General features: G+C 38.1%; 1 protein-coding gene across 5 annotated transcripts; it reads right to left on the minus strand.

Moving 5' to 3' along the window:
• Nucleotides 1-1,503: 1,503 nt before the first annotated feature.
• macc1 (MET transcriptional regulator MACC1) lies at nucleotides 1,504-7,445 on the minus strand. Of its 5 annotated transcripts, XM_044207516.1 has the most exons (6): nucleotides 7,292-7,414; nucleotides 6,034-6,068; nucleotides 5,814-5,936; nucleotides 3,659-5,709; nucleotides 3,274-3,462; nucleotides 1,504-3,141 (listed from the first exon to the last, which is right to left on the minus strand). In XM_044207516.1, exons 3-6 carry the CDS (start codon nucleotides 5,926-5,928, stop codon nucleotides 2,938-2,940), a joined length of 2,559 nt encoding a protein of 852 aa, XP_044063451.1. In that variant the 5' UTR covers nucleotides 5,929-5,936; nucleotides 6,034-6,068; nucleotides 7,292-7,414; the 3' UTR covers nucleotides 1,504-2,937. The 5 variants fall into 5 exon arrangements, with proteins under 5 accessions (XP_044063451.1, XP_044063450.1, XP_044063448.1 ...); XM_044207515.1 differs by lacking the exon at nucleotides 6,034-6,068 and having other exon boundaries at nucleotides 7,292-7,445; XM_044207513.1 differs by lacking the exons at nucleotides 6,034-6,068; nucleotides 7,292-7,414 and adding an exon at nucleotides 7,024-7,203.
• Between the last annotated feature and the right edge of the window lie 6,915 nt (nucleotides 7,446-14,360).

The following is a 14,360-nucleotide window of genomic DNA, read 5'->3' on the forward strand; positions in this document are numbered from 1 at the left end:
CAGTTTTCATCTGTTTCCCTCATTTCACTGTAATACTATCAGTGCTTCACCCTGTCTCTTATTGTGACAGCTAAAGCTACACCCTTCACACTATATAAAAAAATTGTACACACAATACTGCACCATACTAACCCAACACATATTGTTTTTTAATGAGTGTTCCTCTATACTTGAAATATAGAGGAACACTCAAGCTATTTTGTACATTTTTTGAGCCATTCATCTAGGTTTTTAATTCTCTATAGCTCAATTGTAATTGATTCAAGCATATACAGTATATACATGCATAAGTACACTGCACATTCTTACATATACAATATTTTTATAATAAATAATAAACATCGCTATCTTATTCTTCGATATTTCATACTGTAATTGAGCACATGATGCTATGGTCATAATCGTTGATGTTCACAGCTACAGCAACAATGCTCAGTATTGATAATTAATCATTGATGTTTGGTTCTATAACTCATTGTTAACTGTTTATCTATGATGAGTTATTTGTTTGAGCCAGAGCTTCAGCTAGATAAACTGCCAGAGAATCCTTCTTCCTCTGAACTGACCCTCACTCATGTTCAACTCTCACTAAAACAGTGAACCTGAAAGGAAGCAGTGAGAGCAGTGCTCACAGACCAGTGTTGTACACACTATATGCCAGAGGGAGTCCGCTATTAAATGCTTAAAACTTAGGTATATTAATTTGTTATGAAAGTCAGTTAATTAACGTTCTAGTCCGGACGACTGACTTTTTGATTTTTTCTGTGCGGTATGTTTGAATGCCCTTTATACCTTGTAAGAAGTTTTGATTTGGTTATTATCACAGCAGCTCTGTGCTAAACCTACTGTAGAATTTATTTATGTTCTAGGAGAAATGTCCAATTAATCTAGAAGATTTTGCCATGATCAGGAAATTGTGTTATTCCAAGCACTAAACTTAAAACTAAATTTTGATGTACCGTTCCCTGATTATTCTTTACTTGCTGCCAGAGAAGTGACATAATTCTGGCTGTCCCGGAGGTAACGGAGGTATTAAAGGGTAATAAAAGGAAGAAGGATATGTCTACTCTGTCTAAAGGATGTTTATACAAAATTTTATTTTAGTGAGAAAAAACTCAGGAGTGATGTGCAAATAATTTCTTGTTTGGCGTCTCACTAAACATCCAATGTTTCATATCACTGATTTTGTCCTTGATGTTCCCTCTAAACTCTGTTTATCATCATCCCTTACAAAAAAACCCCCTCTTAAGTACAACTTTATACAATCACTCTCAGCTTCTAGATTGAATCAGTTCACTCTGTTGCCTGATGCCATTTTCCTTATTTGATTTACTTTTCCTGAGGGGCATTCAATGAGCCAAAGTAAAGTCAGTTCAGCAGTCTGTGCTCTCTGTTTGATAGAGAACGAGCACACAATGCTCTCAGCTGAAACTAGCTTAAACAAACAGTGCAGGGAAAAGCAAACAGTCTGAGAAAATCAGTGGAAAACACTTCAGGGAAAAGTCATTTTTTTCTATGGTGTGATTTAATACTACTTAACTGACACATAATATCACATATGTTGTTAAGTATTACAATATGATTTAAATAACAAGTATAGCCAGTTTTTGTCATTGTCTGAAACATACAATTTTACCAACAGACTGCTCTCAGTCAAATTAGCTATTAGTTATTTCATCTCCCCATTTATTAGTATCTTCATTAGAAGGCAAATAGATCAGATAGTTTACTTTATTCATATCTCTTGCAACACATCTCCTTTTCAGTATCAAAGGTATGAATCGTTGTTTAAAATGTCAGTGACTGAAGGCACTGCGTACTGTATATGGCACCGCTCTGAACACTGAGGTTCCATTTGGCAATAAAAACATGATCATACAAACATCAACACAATGAATATGTAACGTTACATTGCATACCTTATGAAATGATCTGCTTTGTACATATCTAAAACATTACATTACAGTATAAAAATAGCAAATACACTAATATCTAAGACAACAATAGTTTATGACTCTTGTATAGTAGCATCTTTATGGTTTGTTTACTGGCATCAGGAAACTTTCACTTTGGTAGAACATTCTCATTTTTGACATACAAACTTCAATAACGATCAATACACTATCAGTACTGCAATAGTTAGTTAGCAACAGCGTTCACATTTATCGGTTCCCTGACTGTCCATTCAACTACTTAAAGTATATTACAGAAAACTAAAACCTAAAAATCCCACTAATACAAACTTTCACAGGATCCATAAAGGTGATGTGGATCCTAACAAAAAATGAACTGAATGCAGTCAGTGATTTAAGTAATGTAGTATAAGAAATATAATTAGATACATAAATAATAATTTAGAAACCTTCTCTGTAGGTAATGCAGAGTTGCCGAAACAGTAAATGTATTGAGTATTTGATTAAAAGAATGAAAAGGTATCTGAATTGTGTAATATTAGCCTACTATGAAAAGGCAAAGGATTAAAAGATTAAAACAAATGCTGATACACCAGTTGAGATTATTGATACAGCTGAACTACTGACCTCATAAACATTTGACTGAAAATGATCTACCAAAATGAACTTTTACTTTAAGGCTTCATCATATGTGCACAGACGTAAAGAGAAAAGTGACAAACTACACTTCATTTTCTACTGTTTTCGAGATGAAGTGACATTCCTTCACAGCTCACAAATTGTGAGAACATATTTTACACTCACCAAGTGAGATCTAAACATATATTTCAAGTACCTGATACCTAAGTGGCTTCTAATGCTTTGTGTAAAAATTTGTATGAAATCAAAGCAAGCTAAACAATATGACAACAAAAAGAGCCAAGTAACATCAAAACCTTATTACTCTGTAACAAAACCTCTCTGTCTCTGTTTTGCCCAAGTGCGTGGAGGTTGTTGTCATCACTAGAGTGCGTTTGCATAAGGTTTAGGAATTTGGGTATGCAGAGGCTCGAAAGAGGTCGAGACAGTTCACTGTGATGAGGGCACCAGTCAGCTGCCTCCACTGTCTGGTGGCAGGGTTTTTCATTTTGTCCAGGACCAGGTGCAGATCCTGGATCATGTCCCTGTAGCTGTCTCCATAACGCAGACTCCAGGAGTACAGGAAGTCATAGGCGGGCTTCCACATTGACTGAAACAGAAAAGGAAATGCAGAATTTGTACAAAAATGTACATCATATTCACGGCATGCCAGAAATTCCACAAGATCAGCACTGTCTACTATACATTACTTTGTTGTGTCAATGTGTACTGTTAAAATGACCTGGGAACCGACTTCTCCGCTCTTCCCTCGGTGCGGTGCCTCATAGCCCGCTATCTGAGCACTGGAGAGTTTTCCCATCTTCTCAGCGAGCTCCCGCCATCGAATTCCCAGCTCCACAGCAGTGGACAGAATGACTGTGTTCTGAATCAGGTGGGCCACAAGATTCACAGAGTCCATCTTCAACAGACCCTAGGGTGACACAGAGATGAACTGCCACAAAACCATGGACAGCACAGGAAACCAGAGCATACAGGCTGTGCTGCAACAATATTTTTTATTTTTCTTGTATGTAATTCACACAAAGATTGAAATGTTAAATAAAAAAGTTCATTTCATTAATAATGTGAATTTATCATATTAAAATATATTGTTTTTCTCTACTTACCACCATGAGCTCATGCAGAAACTTCTTCCTGGTCCTTTCAGCATGGCAGTCTTCCTTCAGCTTTTCCAGTATGCAGGCCACTTTATCAGCCTCAGTTTCAGCGTGCCTCCGTGTGATGGTGTCCAATGAAAGGTTGCTGTACCCTAAAGCATCAGCAAAACCTCTCCAGCTGGTTATGTGTTCAGTGACCAGCGTCTGGATGGCGGAGTACATGTAAGTAAGCTTCCTGAAGGGCAGCGTCATGTTGTCCAAGAGGACCTCTGTGGTGATTTGAATGCTGGTGAAGTCGATCACTTGGTCTCTGGTTATGAGCTTGATGTTTTTGCAGTGAACCAAACCAGTCCTGCCTCGGAGGAATCCGATATACCACTCCTTTACTTTTGAGTTACCCACTGACCTAACACTCTCTCTGGATAGGAGAGCGACAGTGTCCCCCTTGAAATACTCCAGAAGGTATTCTACACGTGGCTGACGGAGAACTGACTTCAGGGCTACACCATACCACTGTAGGTTCACAGGTCTGTCTTTGAATTTGGGGAAATCTGGAACACTTTCCTCAGGAATAGGTGAGGTTCTTGCCATTTCAATCTGCCTTTCTATCTGCCTTGGCACTCGCTTTTCTGATCTGATGGGTGCTGTGGGAGGGGAAGGCACCTGGAAATGTGCAACAGTTGCAGCGTTTGATTCCTTCACTTGTAGATCTAATTTAAAAGGAGTCATTTCTGTATTACTAGGACAAGATAATGCAACTGGCAGATGCAAAACTGTCCCTATTTTGAGCTGACTTTGTCTCACTTCTTTCAGTTTGTCCTCAGGTTTGATTTTAAACATCGAGTCTGTGAGGTTAATGCTGACGTGCAGGTCATTCACTATGTCTGGTTTAAAACCGTGTTTTCCCCAAAGCTGCAGTACAAGTGGAGGCAGGTTTTTGTTTCCTCTGCAGATAACTGAAAACGGAAGCTTTGGTGGAACGTCCTCATGACAGCAAACCACTATTACAACCATGAATGATGGATGGATGTACCTGGGGCCGTAAACTGCTATTGTGATTTGGCGGTCAAGGTAATCCCACACTGATGTAGCAGGGGACTGGATTGCAGAGGCCTCTGCGACTGCAATCACATAAAAATGTGTCTTCAGGTCCTGCAGCTTCATCTGCATCATGTTCTTGTAAATGTAACAGTCGTTCACTTTAAGATAAGGTCCCTCTCTTTTGTTGGATACCAGCCCGACCACAGTAGTCATTACCTGACTTAATGGGTCACTCTTCACCTCTCCAGAGAGTTTTATCTCCAGAGAGATATGCTCCTTTGTGTTGATGTTGCTGAGGACCACCTCTATGAGTGGACTCATGGTTGTCGTATAGTTGTTGTTGAGTCCAGGCGGAGGGTCTAGCATCGCTTTCAGTGTAACTTCCTGGACTTCTCCAGCAGGAACATGTCCCTCTGGGATATGGATGCTAATTTCTGAGTCTGGTAACTGTACTGAGCCTCCAGTGTGACCGATCTTGCGGATGACCTGAAAGCCAGTGGCCTGGGTCTGAGCCCACCCGGGACTCTGGCTCATCAGATTTAAGTCCAGACATGAGCGGGTGAGCTGCCTGTGGCTCAGCCAGGCCATCTTATAGGCCTCTCTGTCATTTTTTAGCCACTCAAAATCTGGGTTCAGCACCGGACCTGGCGGTTTGAAGCTGTTCTCCCGTTTTGGCATTTTTCTCTCCAGATCACCAAGAATGTCTGATGCACTTCTCCATCTCCCAGATTTGTTGCTGACTTTGTTTTCGCTCTCCAAAAAGTTGCCCACGTTGCCTTCATCTGAAGAAGTGCTAAGGGCGTCATCGTTATTTGCGTCCAAATGTTTTTCGTTGTCTTGTTTTACGTTTGATGTGTTGGAAATGTGTTTGTCTGTGCTGCTGTGTACGATGTCATCTAAGAAAGGATTTGATGCAGACAGTTTGTTCCAAAAGGGATTTTTTGACTGAGAGGAAAGTGCGACTTCTGGCTGTAAAAGTGGCCACTTGGAGTTCTGTGTCATTCGTGTCACATACCCACCTGTGAAAATATTTAGAGCTTGGTTAGGACATCTGTTAACATTATGGACAGGTTTTTTTAGATTCAGAGCACAGGCTGCTTATGCTTCAAAATGAGAATTTTACCATTCAGGTTGTCACTGGCTGAGGCACTCTCATCCAGATCGATCAGCGTCCCCTCAGATTTACTCCGCATGAGACTCCCAACACGACGGAAGGACTTTGCTTTTCCTGCTGCCATATTTGCATCTGTAAACATAAAAACTATATTGTTCTAATTTCTCCGTTTTTTTCCCTTTTACCTGCAGCTTTTACTTGTCTAAAAAAACTTTACTTTAATCCTTACTTTACATTATTCCTTAAATGATGCAACCAGGGGTCCTGAAGTGGAACAAAAGTAATATGTAATATAGTCAATAAATATTATATTCCATACTTATTAATATAACTCATCTAGAGCTGAAACAATTAGTCAATTAACTGATTTGTTGATCAACAGAAAAATTATCAGCAACAATACTAATAATTTTGGAAGTCATTATCAATGCACTGGAAACAGCTTCTCAAATATTAATATTTGCTGGCTTTCTTGATCGTAGTAAAATGTTTGGACTGTGTTTTGGTCCGAACACGTCATCTTGGGTTCTTAGAAGTTGTGATGGGAATCATGACTTTCTGTCTACATTTTACAGACATTTTACAAAGGATTCATCAAGAAAATAATAGGCAGTTAAATCGATTAAATAAAAGTAATTGTTAGTTGCAGCCCTAAACTTATCAATAAGCAGACATATATTTTGAAATGCTGTGACACATGACAACAATCAATACCTCCACAATAAAAGACACGTGATTAAAGTTATTGTTCTGTTTCCTTCAGCACAGTGAGCCCCAGGCTTAACTGCAGGGCTTCTGTTTGTTACATGAAACTGTTCCAAAGCATGGAATAAAGCCTGAAGCTCTTCGGCCTGTCACTTGTTTGCGTAAAAGGACACTACCCATTCATGACTTGTCACAGTGAGTCAGTCATTAATAATGTGGTTTCTTACACCAGTGCACAAAAACAGGTTGGTCTTGTCAAGCCTATGACACAGTAGACGATTTTCTCAGCGCTTCTTGCTATGATCAAAGTACAGTGCCACTGTACTACTGACAGTAAAATGGCTATTCTGATTAAATACTGCATGACAGGCTTATTTACAATGCACTGTACTGTGATTCCTGTAGTAGGTCTACAATAACCCTACTCAATATTAACTAAACTATTCTAATCTTGTGCATGTTTCTTTCTTTTTTTTTATTTAATCAGCTGAAAATATTCTCAAACAAATCTTACATTCGTTAATAATCCAAACAGAGCAAGAGACACTCAGCAGCACAGATTCAGACATAAAATCCCTGAGCTCCAGTTTCACTAACTACAGCTGCAACAGCCAACAGTCACACTGACAAGTATCAGCATCTGAACAGGTGTGTGTAGGCTATATAACCGACTCACTAGTTACATATTAATAAAGCATATCCTGTACAGGCTACTTCCTATTATGAAAATACCAGAAGAAAAACTATCAAATACGAGAAAAGAAAACAAAGTTTGATCTCACCGTTGGCATGAGATGGTTGTAGTTTTACTTCAGCGCGTTGGCAGGAAAAGAGACCAATCCACTGTCATTTACACTTCTTTTCTAGGGCGTACCTATGACGTTCGCCTCCTCGAGTTACAGCTCTTTACTCTGTTTGCTCTCAGGTACGGAGCATTTTGGGACTGGAAGTTCATACTAATACAGGAGCACCGGCGGAGGAGTGGCCTCTCAGGGTTAGTAACTACAATACCCACAATGCACCTCTCTGTTTAGGCGTGAGACTTAACAACGCCTGAAACTGAGCGATATCTGTAGTTTCGACAGGAGCACGAGTTCAGTGATAAGCATGCTGAAATCGCTGCTGTCTCACAGGTTGGAGGTCAATAGCCTAATTCCACGATGAGACACACAAGAAACGAGGTTTAGCCTCCCAGTTAGCATTTAGCCTAAAAATGTAGTATTAGTTAAACATATTAACACTGATACAGCTTCTGCAATTTGGCAACAAAAACAGGTGTTTATATGGATGTTGTAGTGTATTAATAAGGCAGAGATAACAAACGAAGGCCAAGGGCCTTCAAGTAACAGTAACAGTATTTCTTCTTCTTCTTGCTTGGTCATTCATTTGATACTTATTTAAGTAACAGAGATTGTTTGGTTTTATTGATTTTACTGTGTGACATTATCACAGCAGTTTTGAGTGACTGTAGATCAAAGCCAAAATGAACTGTCAATAGAACTTAATCTCATCAAGGACACTAGTCATTTACTGTGATGAATGCCTGAATATATGACTAATTAAAACTGTTAGATCATATTTAATCTTTATAGAAATAATATAACAGGAAACCACTATTTCAACAGCTTACCTCTAAAGTGTAACAGTTGCATGGCAAAGTGTATGAAAAGTTATAACTTCAAATACCCATTTGTTAGACGCTTACTGTTTGTATTGTAACAGTTATCTTTGCTGATGAATATCCAAGCTAAAGTTGAAATGTCCTATCAGAACTGCTGTGGTCTTTGGATGCAGTCCTGGCATCCAAAGACCACAGCAGACCACTAGTGCTCAAGGAATGCAACTAAGCACTCTTGAGGAGATTATGAATTTTCATGTAGCAAATATGGTCAGTTGCTGCAGTAGCATGGACTTTAGCATGACTAATTAACATCCCCTACTACACAAGTGACAGTATATGACTGAGCATAAAACCCACTGAATGTTGAAATGTGACCTGTTTTATTTTGTAGCACTGTTTTACATCATTCATTATGATCCCAGGCTGTGCATACATGATGTTGGTGTTAATTACTTAAATATGAAACAAAACATACAAAATACGCACACCTCCCTCATTCCACCAGAACACAGTTGCAATAATTTCCTTATGAGCACTGAGTCAGATCATTATGTATCAAGTATCTGAAGCAGAGGACAGATCTGCAAGCAAATTCTGCTCCCTTGTGGCTGTTTTGAGAATATCGATGGGATAAGGCAGATGACATGCTCTGTTTTTCTTTCTGATTTATTTTTCTTTTCAACAAATCCCATGAAAAGACCAAAATGAATGAACAAATTGATCCTACTAACAAGTATTGCCTGAGCATCCAAAGCCTGATATACTATTCCTCCATAGTATAGAGCTCCATTGTTCTCTAATATGTATTAAATACACATAAAATGTTGCTATTTACTCCTGCCTGAGTAATATTCGCTACAAACTGCTGTGCCCAGCTGTTTTAGGAAACTAGTGAGCCTTTTTTAGTAGAGTGGTGAAGTCAGAAAGAGACTAACACATTGTTGTTGTTGTTGTTGTTTTTCATGGGATTCATAGACAACAAGAAAAATATAGAATTCCAAAGTCCAGACTCATCCTTTAATATAATAGGCATTTTTCATCGAAGACATGTTGACATACCACAGTAGGAAAAGCACAGGTGTAAATGGTAAAATGAATGATGGCTGAATTCCATTTAGCTGCTGTGGTTTCAGGATCCTGGTATTGTCCATGATAACCCACTGTCACACTGTCATGGCTGACCATCGTTAGCCATTGTTAATGTTTGCTGCTAATATAGTATTTACACCTTGGGAAAATGATTTTTAGCAGAAAGTACATTTTGGTGTGAGTGCACTTCTTCTAACCTCACTGATGACATTTGACCTTTTTTCTGAAGCAAATTAGATTTGAAGATAATTTTGTGTGTTTGTTCAGGAAAAGAAGAACTATTCTGTTCTATTTCAAATTTCTCATACAGGTTAGATTTAATACTTTGTAATTTCAACAGTGGAATTTCCTCTGTCAAAGCCTGCTAATCTCAGTTTTTGCATAGAAACAGATTTATAGATTTGAATGACTCAAATTTAGGTGATTTTCACTGGAGGTGAAGGTTAACATCAAGAACTGAAAAGAAAAAATCCAACATGCTTTGCTTCTGCTTTCCCTGGATTATGAAATGCATTTTCATCACGTTAAGAATAAGACAAATGGAATTTAAGGCTCAAATTTAGAAATGTCTGAAACTTACATGTTTATGCCACTTGGTGGAACCATTTCTCTACCATTCATTCAGAGAGCGGATGTCTGTTTTCGATTTTCACCAATCCAACAAGTAAGGAATTGTCTGCTTACACCAAAGCAGAAGCATTGATTCAGAAAATTACAAGACTAAGAAATTTAAAGGCCAAAATAAAGCTGTGTAAAACTGTAACTAGCTGATGAAATATAAACACAACAACAGGCACAGAAAGGTACACAAGCCTGCATTCAGCAACAATGAAGCTTTCTGATGGCCAAAATAAAGTTCACAGCAGCAATCTTACCATAGTGATTAGGGCTGCAGCTATTATTATTGATTAATCTGCTGATTATTTTCATGATCAATCAATCAAGCTTTGGGTCTATAAAACACCAGAAAACAGTGAAAAGTGTCCATCACAGTTTTCCAGAGTCCATATTGATGTCTTCAAATGTCTTTTTGTTCTGTCCGACCAACAGTCCAACACCCAAAGATATTCAATGTATTGTAATGTAAGACAAGGAAAAGCAACACATCCTCACATTTGAAAAGCTGGAACCATCAAATGTTTGGCATTTTTGCTTGAAAATCGACTTGATTAATCAATTATCAAAATAGTTGCAGATGCATTTTTTGTCAATCGACTAATCAAGTAATTGACTAATTGTTGCAGCTCTCATTGTGATATTTGCTGTTACAGATCTTCCGGTATATATTGCAGTGTAGTGGTCACTATCCATCAGTGACATAGTGACAGGAAAGCTTTGGTAAACCTGTTTGTGACCTTTCATTGAACATGTTCCCTCAGAAGTTTGTTTTCAGGTAGAAAGGTATGCACTTTGATCCTGCAGTGAACTCACACTTACTTATTTTATAGACACTGATGTGTCTGGAAAACCAGCAGAGTTTCTCCCAGTGTGGTTCAGTCTGTAGGTATTCCACTCAGTGATGATACAGGTGAAACACCACCTGTGACTTAAATGAATCCAAATTGCTGAAAGGCATTGTATAAGGGCACCCCTGTCAGTGTTACAGCAAGTGCTGTTAATTATTTTGACTAACCTCTTAACCTCGTCAAATTGCCTTTCCCGGGAGATTGGTTGGTTTGATGACAATGACAGTGGTGGTTTTAACCACAAAATTGGCCACAGATGCATCATTGGTGAGAGGTGCTACCACAGCACTATGATTTGCTAGTAGAGCTAGAAAACCCAATATATCTCATCATATCAGTAGCAGCTGGCAAGCCTCAGACAAGACTGTAATTCAGCTTGAATTTTATTAAGCGGAATACAACCTCAAAATCACTTTCTATTATCCATTGTAGGATAATATTATTTCTCTTTCATGTTTTCTAGGTGACTGGATCAATGCTGGGTTTGGCTGCCAACACACTGTGTGCTCTGACCATAGCTGTTATTGTGGCCTTCATCCAACGTTGGCACCTCACCCTCCTCATCCTGGCGAGTTTGCCCTTTCCTCTCTGAGGCCAACTTAATTCAAATGAGGGCAGCAGCGGGACAGTCCTTTGAGGACCAAGTGATGCTGCAACAGTCTGGGAAGGTGTTAAATAACATGACAACGCAGAGCTGTGCACTGAGAAGTCAGGCCAAAATGACTCTGTTCATGTTTAATGACTACTTTCTGACTTCTCTCAAATGTTCAAGGCCAGTTTGAGTAAAACATATTAGTAAAAGATGTATCACTTCACACATTTTAATAGCAGTTTATGGAATTATGGTAAATCAGGTAATATATTGTCGAATTAATCTAATGTCTTAAGCCCAGGTTAATGTCTGTTTATGAAATACATTTTCGAAACTACCCACTACTTTGCCAATAATGCAGCCTTCTTAAATTCAGTTCCTGGTTCACTCTCACCTGGAATTTGAAAATGTTTTCCTTTAGGACTAAATAAATAAACAAGTATGTAAAACATATTATGTCAAACCTTATGCTAAAGAGAAAACTTACATAAGCAATAATTCATGTTTTCCCCACAGTCCTTTTTGTGTGTGAGTATGTTTGCTCCCTTGAGTGGTGAACAGTCTTTTTCTCTTGTCTCTGACTTTATCGATACAAATGCAGCAACACAAACAACTGAACTATATCTTGTGGCAACCAGAGTTACAACAAAGACTAAATAAAACCTGTAAGTACACATGGCACCTAACAACTACACCGTTTAGCTTTATTGTTTAGTGAACATTAAAAATGAAGGAATCCACCTCCTACAGATGCCATCGAAGTGTAACTGTGCTGCAGGTCTCTATAACCCAATCCCAAATGAGTTCTTCAGTGACCCAGCAATGGCAGAATTTCTTTAGTCAAAACCCATCTGCTCTGCTAATTTAAGTTTTTCTGATTTTTTTCCCTCACTGAACTCTGCTTGGTTTCACTTTTAACTCTGACCGTTGTCCCTGCTGCATTTTCTGCCTGACTGCACCATCGCAGAAAAAGTATGAACAGAAGAGTGGAGGCAGGGGAAGTGGAATCAAAGGTGGAACTAGCTGCAACTTCATCCTTCTGAGTATGTATGCGTGCATGTGTCTGCACTAAATATAAGATACAACTGAGAAAGGAAGAGAGAAAGAAAGAAAACAGGCAACCAAATGTTTTTTTATGGGTCTTTTTCAGGAATTCCAACAAAACAATTGCAACGTGTGTGGATGATAGACACAGAGAATATCCATTGCTCTGATGAAATGTCCTAATGTATTGCAACAAAATGAGGCATCCTCTGGGTGAGTGACACACCTATAAGTACTTTAACTTTAATTTGCTTATTATTGCAAACATTTTGAAGGCATTGTCAGTGAGTACATTTTGTTCTAATAAGCGTATATCTCCAGATTGTGCGTCAACCCTGACTCACACACATCTAAGCTAGACCTGCAGCATGTGTGACTCAAGAAGGTCAGCTGGGTGAACTGGGTCTTGTGATCACCTTATGTTGTCCTTATCAATGCACATGTTCCATACTGTGGAAAAAGACATCATGGACAGTACCAAGTGTTCGTCTATGCAGTTGAATTTGAAATTAAAATTGGTTTGATGCAGCAAGCTTACTTAAATAAACCAGAATAAGCTTTCTCAGCTACCTGAAATAACCCCAAACCATAACTTGCAAAGGATAAGTGGATCAAGGTTGGACTTTGAATTGCTGTTGGTTGAACGTAGAAGCGCTAGGTGGCGCTACAACGCTGTGCACAAAAAGCAGTCCACCAGAAGTTTGAAAGATACTGGCTTTAGTTCACCCTTCACGGTAAGCCCAAGAAACACAAAACACAATGCTTAAATATATATATATATATATATATATATATATATATATATATATATATAATAAGAAGGGCTGATATTTTCCATGCATATCGTTTTTGTACACAGTTTAGAGGGTGTTCTGAACTTCAGTGCGCACTCGATCATGTGATTTTAGGTGCGTACATTTGATGCATAAAATCCCCAGAAACAAGAAAATAAATATTTAAATAGGAAAAACTGGGGTTATCTCTGTTATCAGTTGTAACAAAAAATACAAAATCCAAGATGCTTGCGTAAATGGAAAAAAGGCCTAATTGTGTGACCTCAGCCGGGTATTTAATGTAGCTTACATTATTACGAAAGATAAAATAAATAGCAAATAAAGATAAATAAATAGTTCATAAATAAATGAATACAAGTTGTAGTTTCTGAAAATTTATATTGATAATTTTGAATTTGAGTAAAAAGCGATTAAGTGATTTAGTCTAACTTGTGATCAGGTCAAATTAAGCCCAAGCTTACGGGGAACAAGACTCCTCGCCGCAGTATGCTCTTTTCTTAAATTTTATTACACTATTTAAATACTTACAGACTACTATCAATAATGAAAGCATGTATCTGTAAACACTAAACCTACTGCGCATTTATTAACAACACAATTCAGAGTCAACAAAAGGTGTGTGTGTTTTTAGAAAGTTTGATTTCAATGTAAAAAACAACAACTTCTGAATTCATATTTTAGGAATTTGGGGAAACTATAAATAAAACCCAAATAGAGAAATTAAAGTACGTAGGCTACATTTGGAAATACAGCATTTGACGTGATATTTATCATACAAGTATTAAATACTAATAAAGTGGTGGGTTAACACAATTAGGCGTGTTTGACCTGTGCTGACTTCGGCCTCAGGGAAGTTTCATTTTCACGCTCAACAGAAAAGCGCACATAGACCGGGAATAATGGAATTCAGCCTGAATTTAAATTCCTACAACATTGACTTTTTCTTTTCTTTTTTATTAAAGCAGATGCTCTATTTAACTGTTTAATTTAATTATTGAAATGTAAATGAATTTCTGGGCGAGGCCTTGATCTAGCTACAGGCCCTTTTCCCACCCTGGCCTGAAAAAACGTGTAAAAACCACCAGCTGTACACGGAGGTCATGAAACGCAGTACCTGTATTATTTCACATTAATTATTAAAAAAACAACAACCTAATGTCATAATATAAAATAATAAATTCTAGGCAACCTAATAATGTCAGACTTTCTGGTCTGCCGTTCAAAAATAGATTTTATCGACTCAAC

This window comes from Siniperca chuatsi, linkage group LG9 (assembly GCF_020085105.1).
Source record: "Siniperca chuatsi isolate FFG_IHB_CAS linkage group LG9, ASM2008510v1, whole genome shotgun sequence".
NCBI lineage: Eukaryota > Metazoa > Chordata > Actinopteri > Centrarchiformes > Sinipercidae > Siniperca > Siniperca chuatsi.

Coding starts and splice junctions, on each gene's coding strand:
- macc1 (XM_044207513.1), bottom strand. CDS start 7,078: ATGTCTGAATCTGTGCTGCTGAGTGTCTCTTGCTCTGTTTGGATTATT. Junction 5,937..7,023: donor TGTTTGGATTATTAACGAAT/GTAAGATTTGTT, acceptor TTATGTTTACAG/ATGCAAATATGGCAGCAGGA. Junction 3,463..3,658: donor TTCTGCATGAGCTCATGGTG/GTAAGTAGAGAA, acceptor GTGTCACCCTAG/GGTCTGTTGAAGATGGACTC.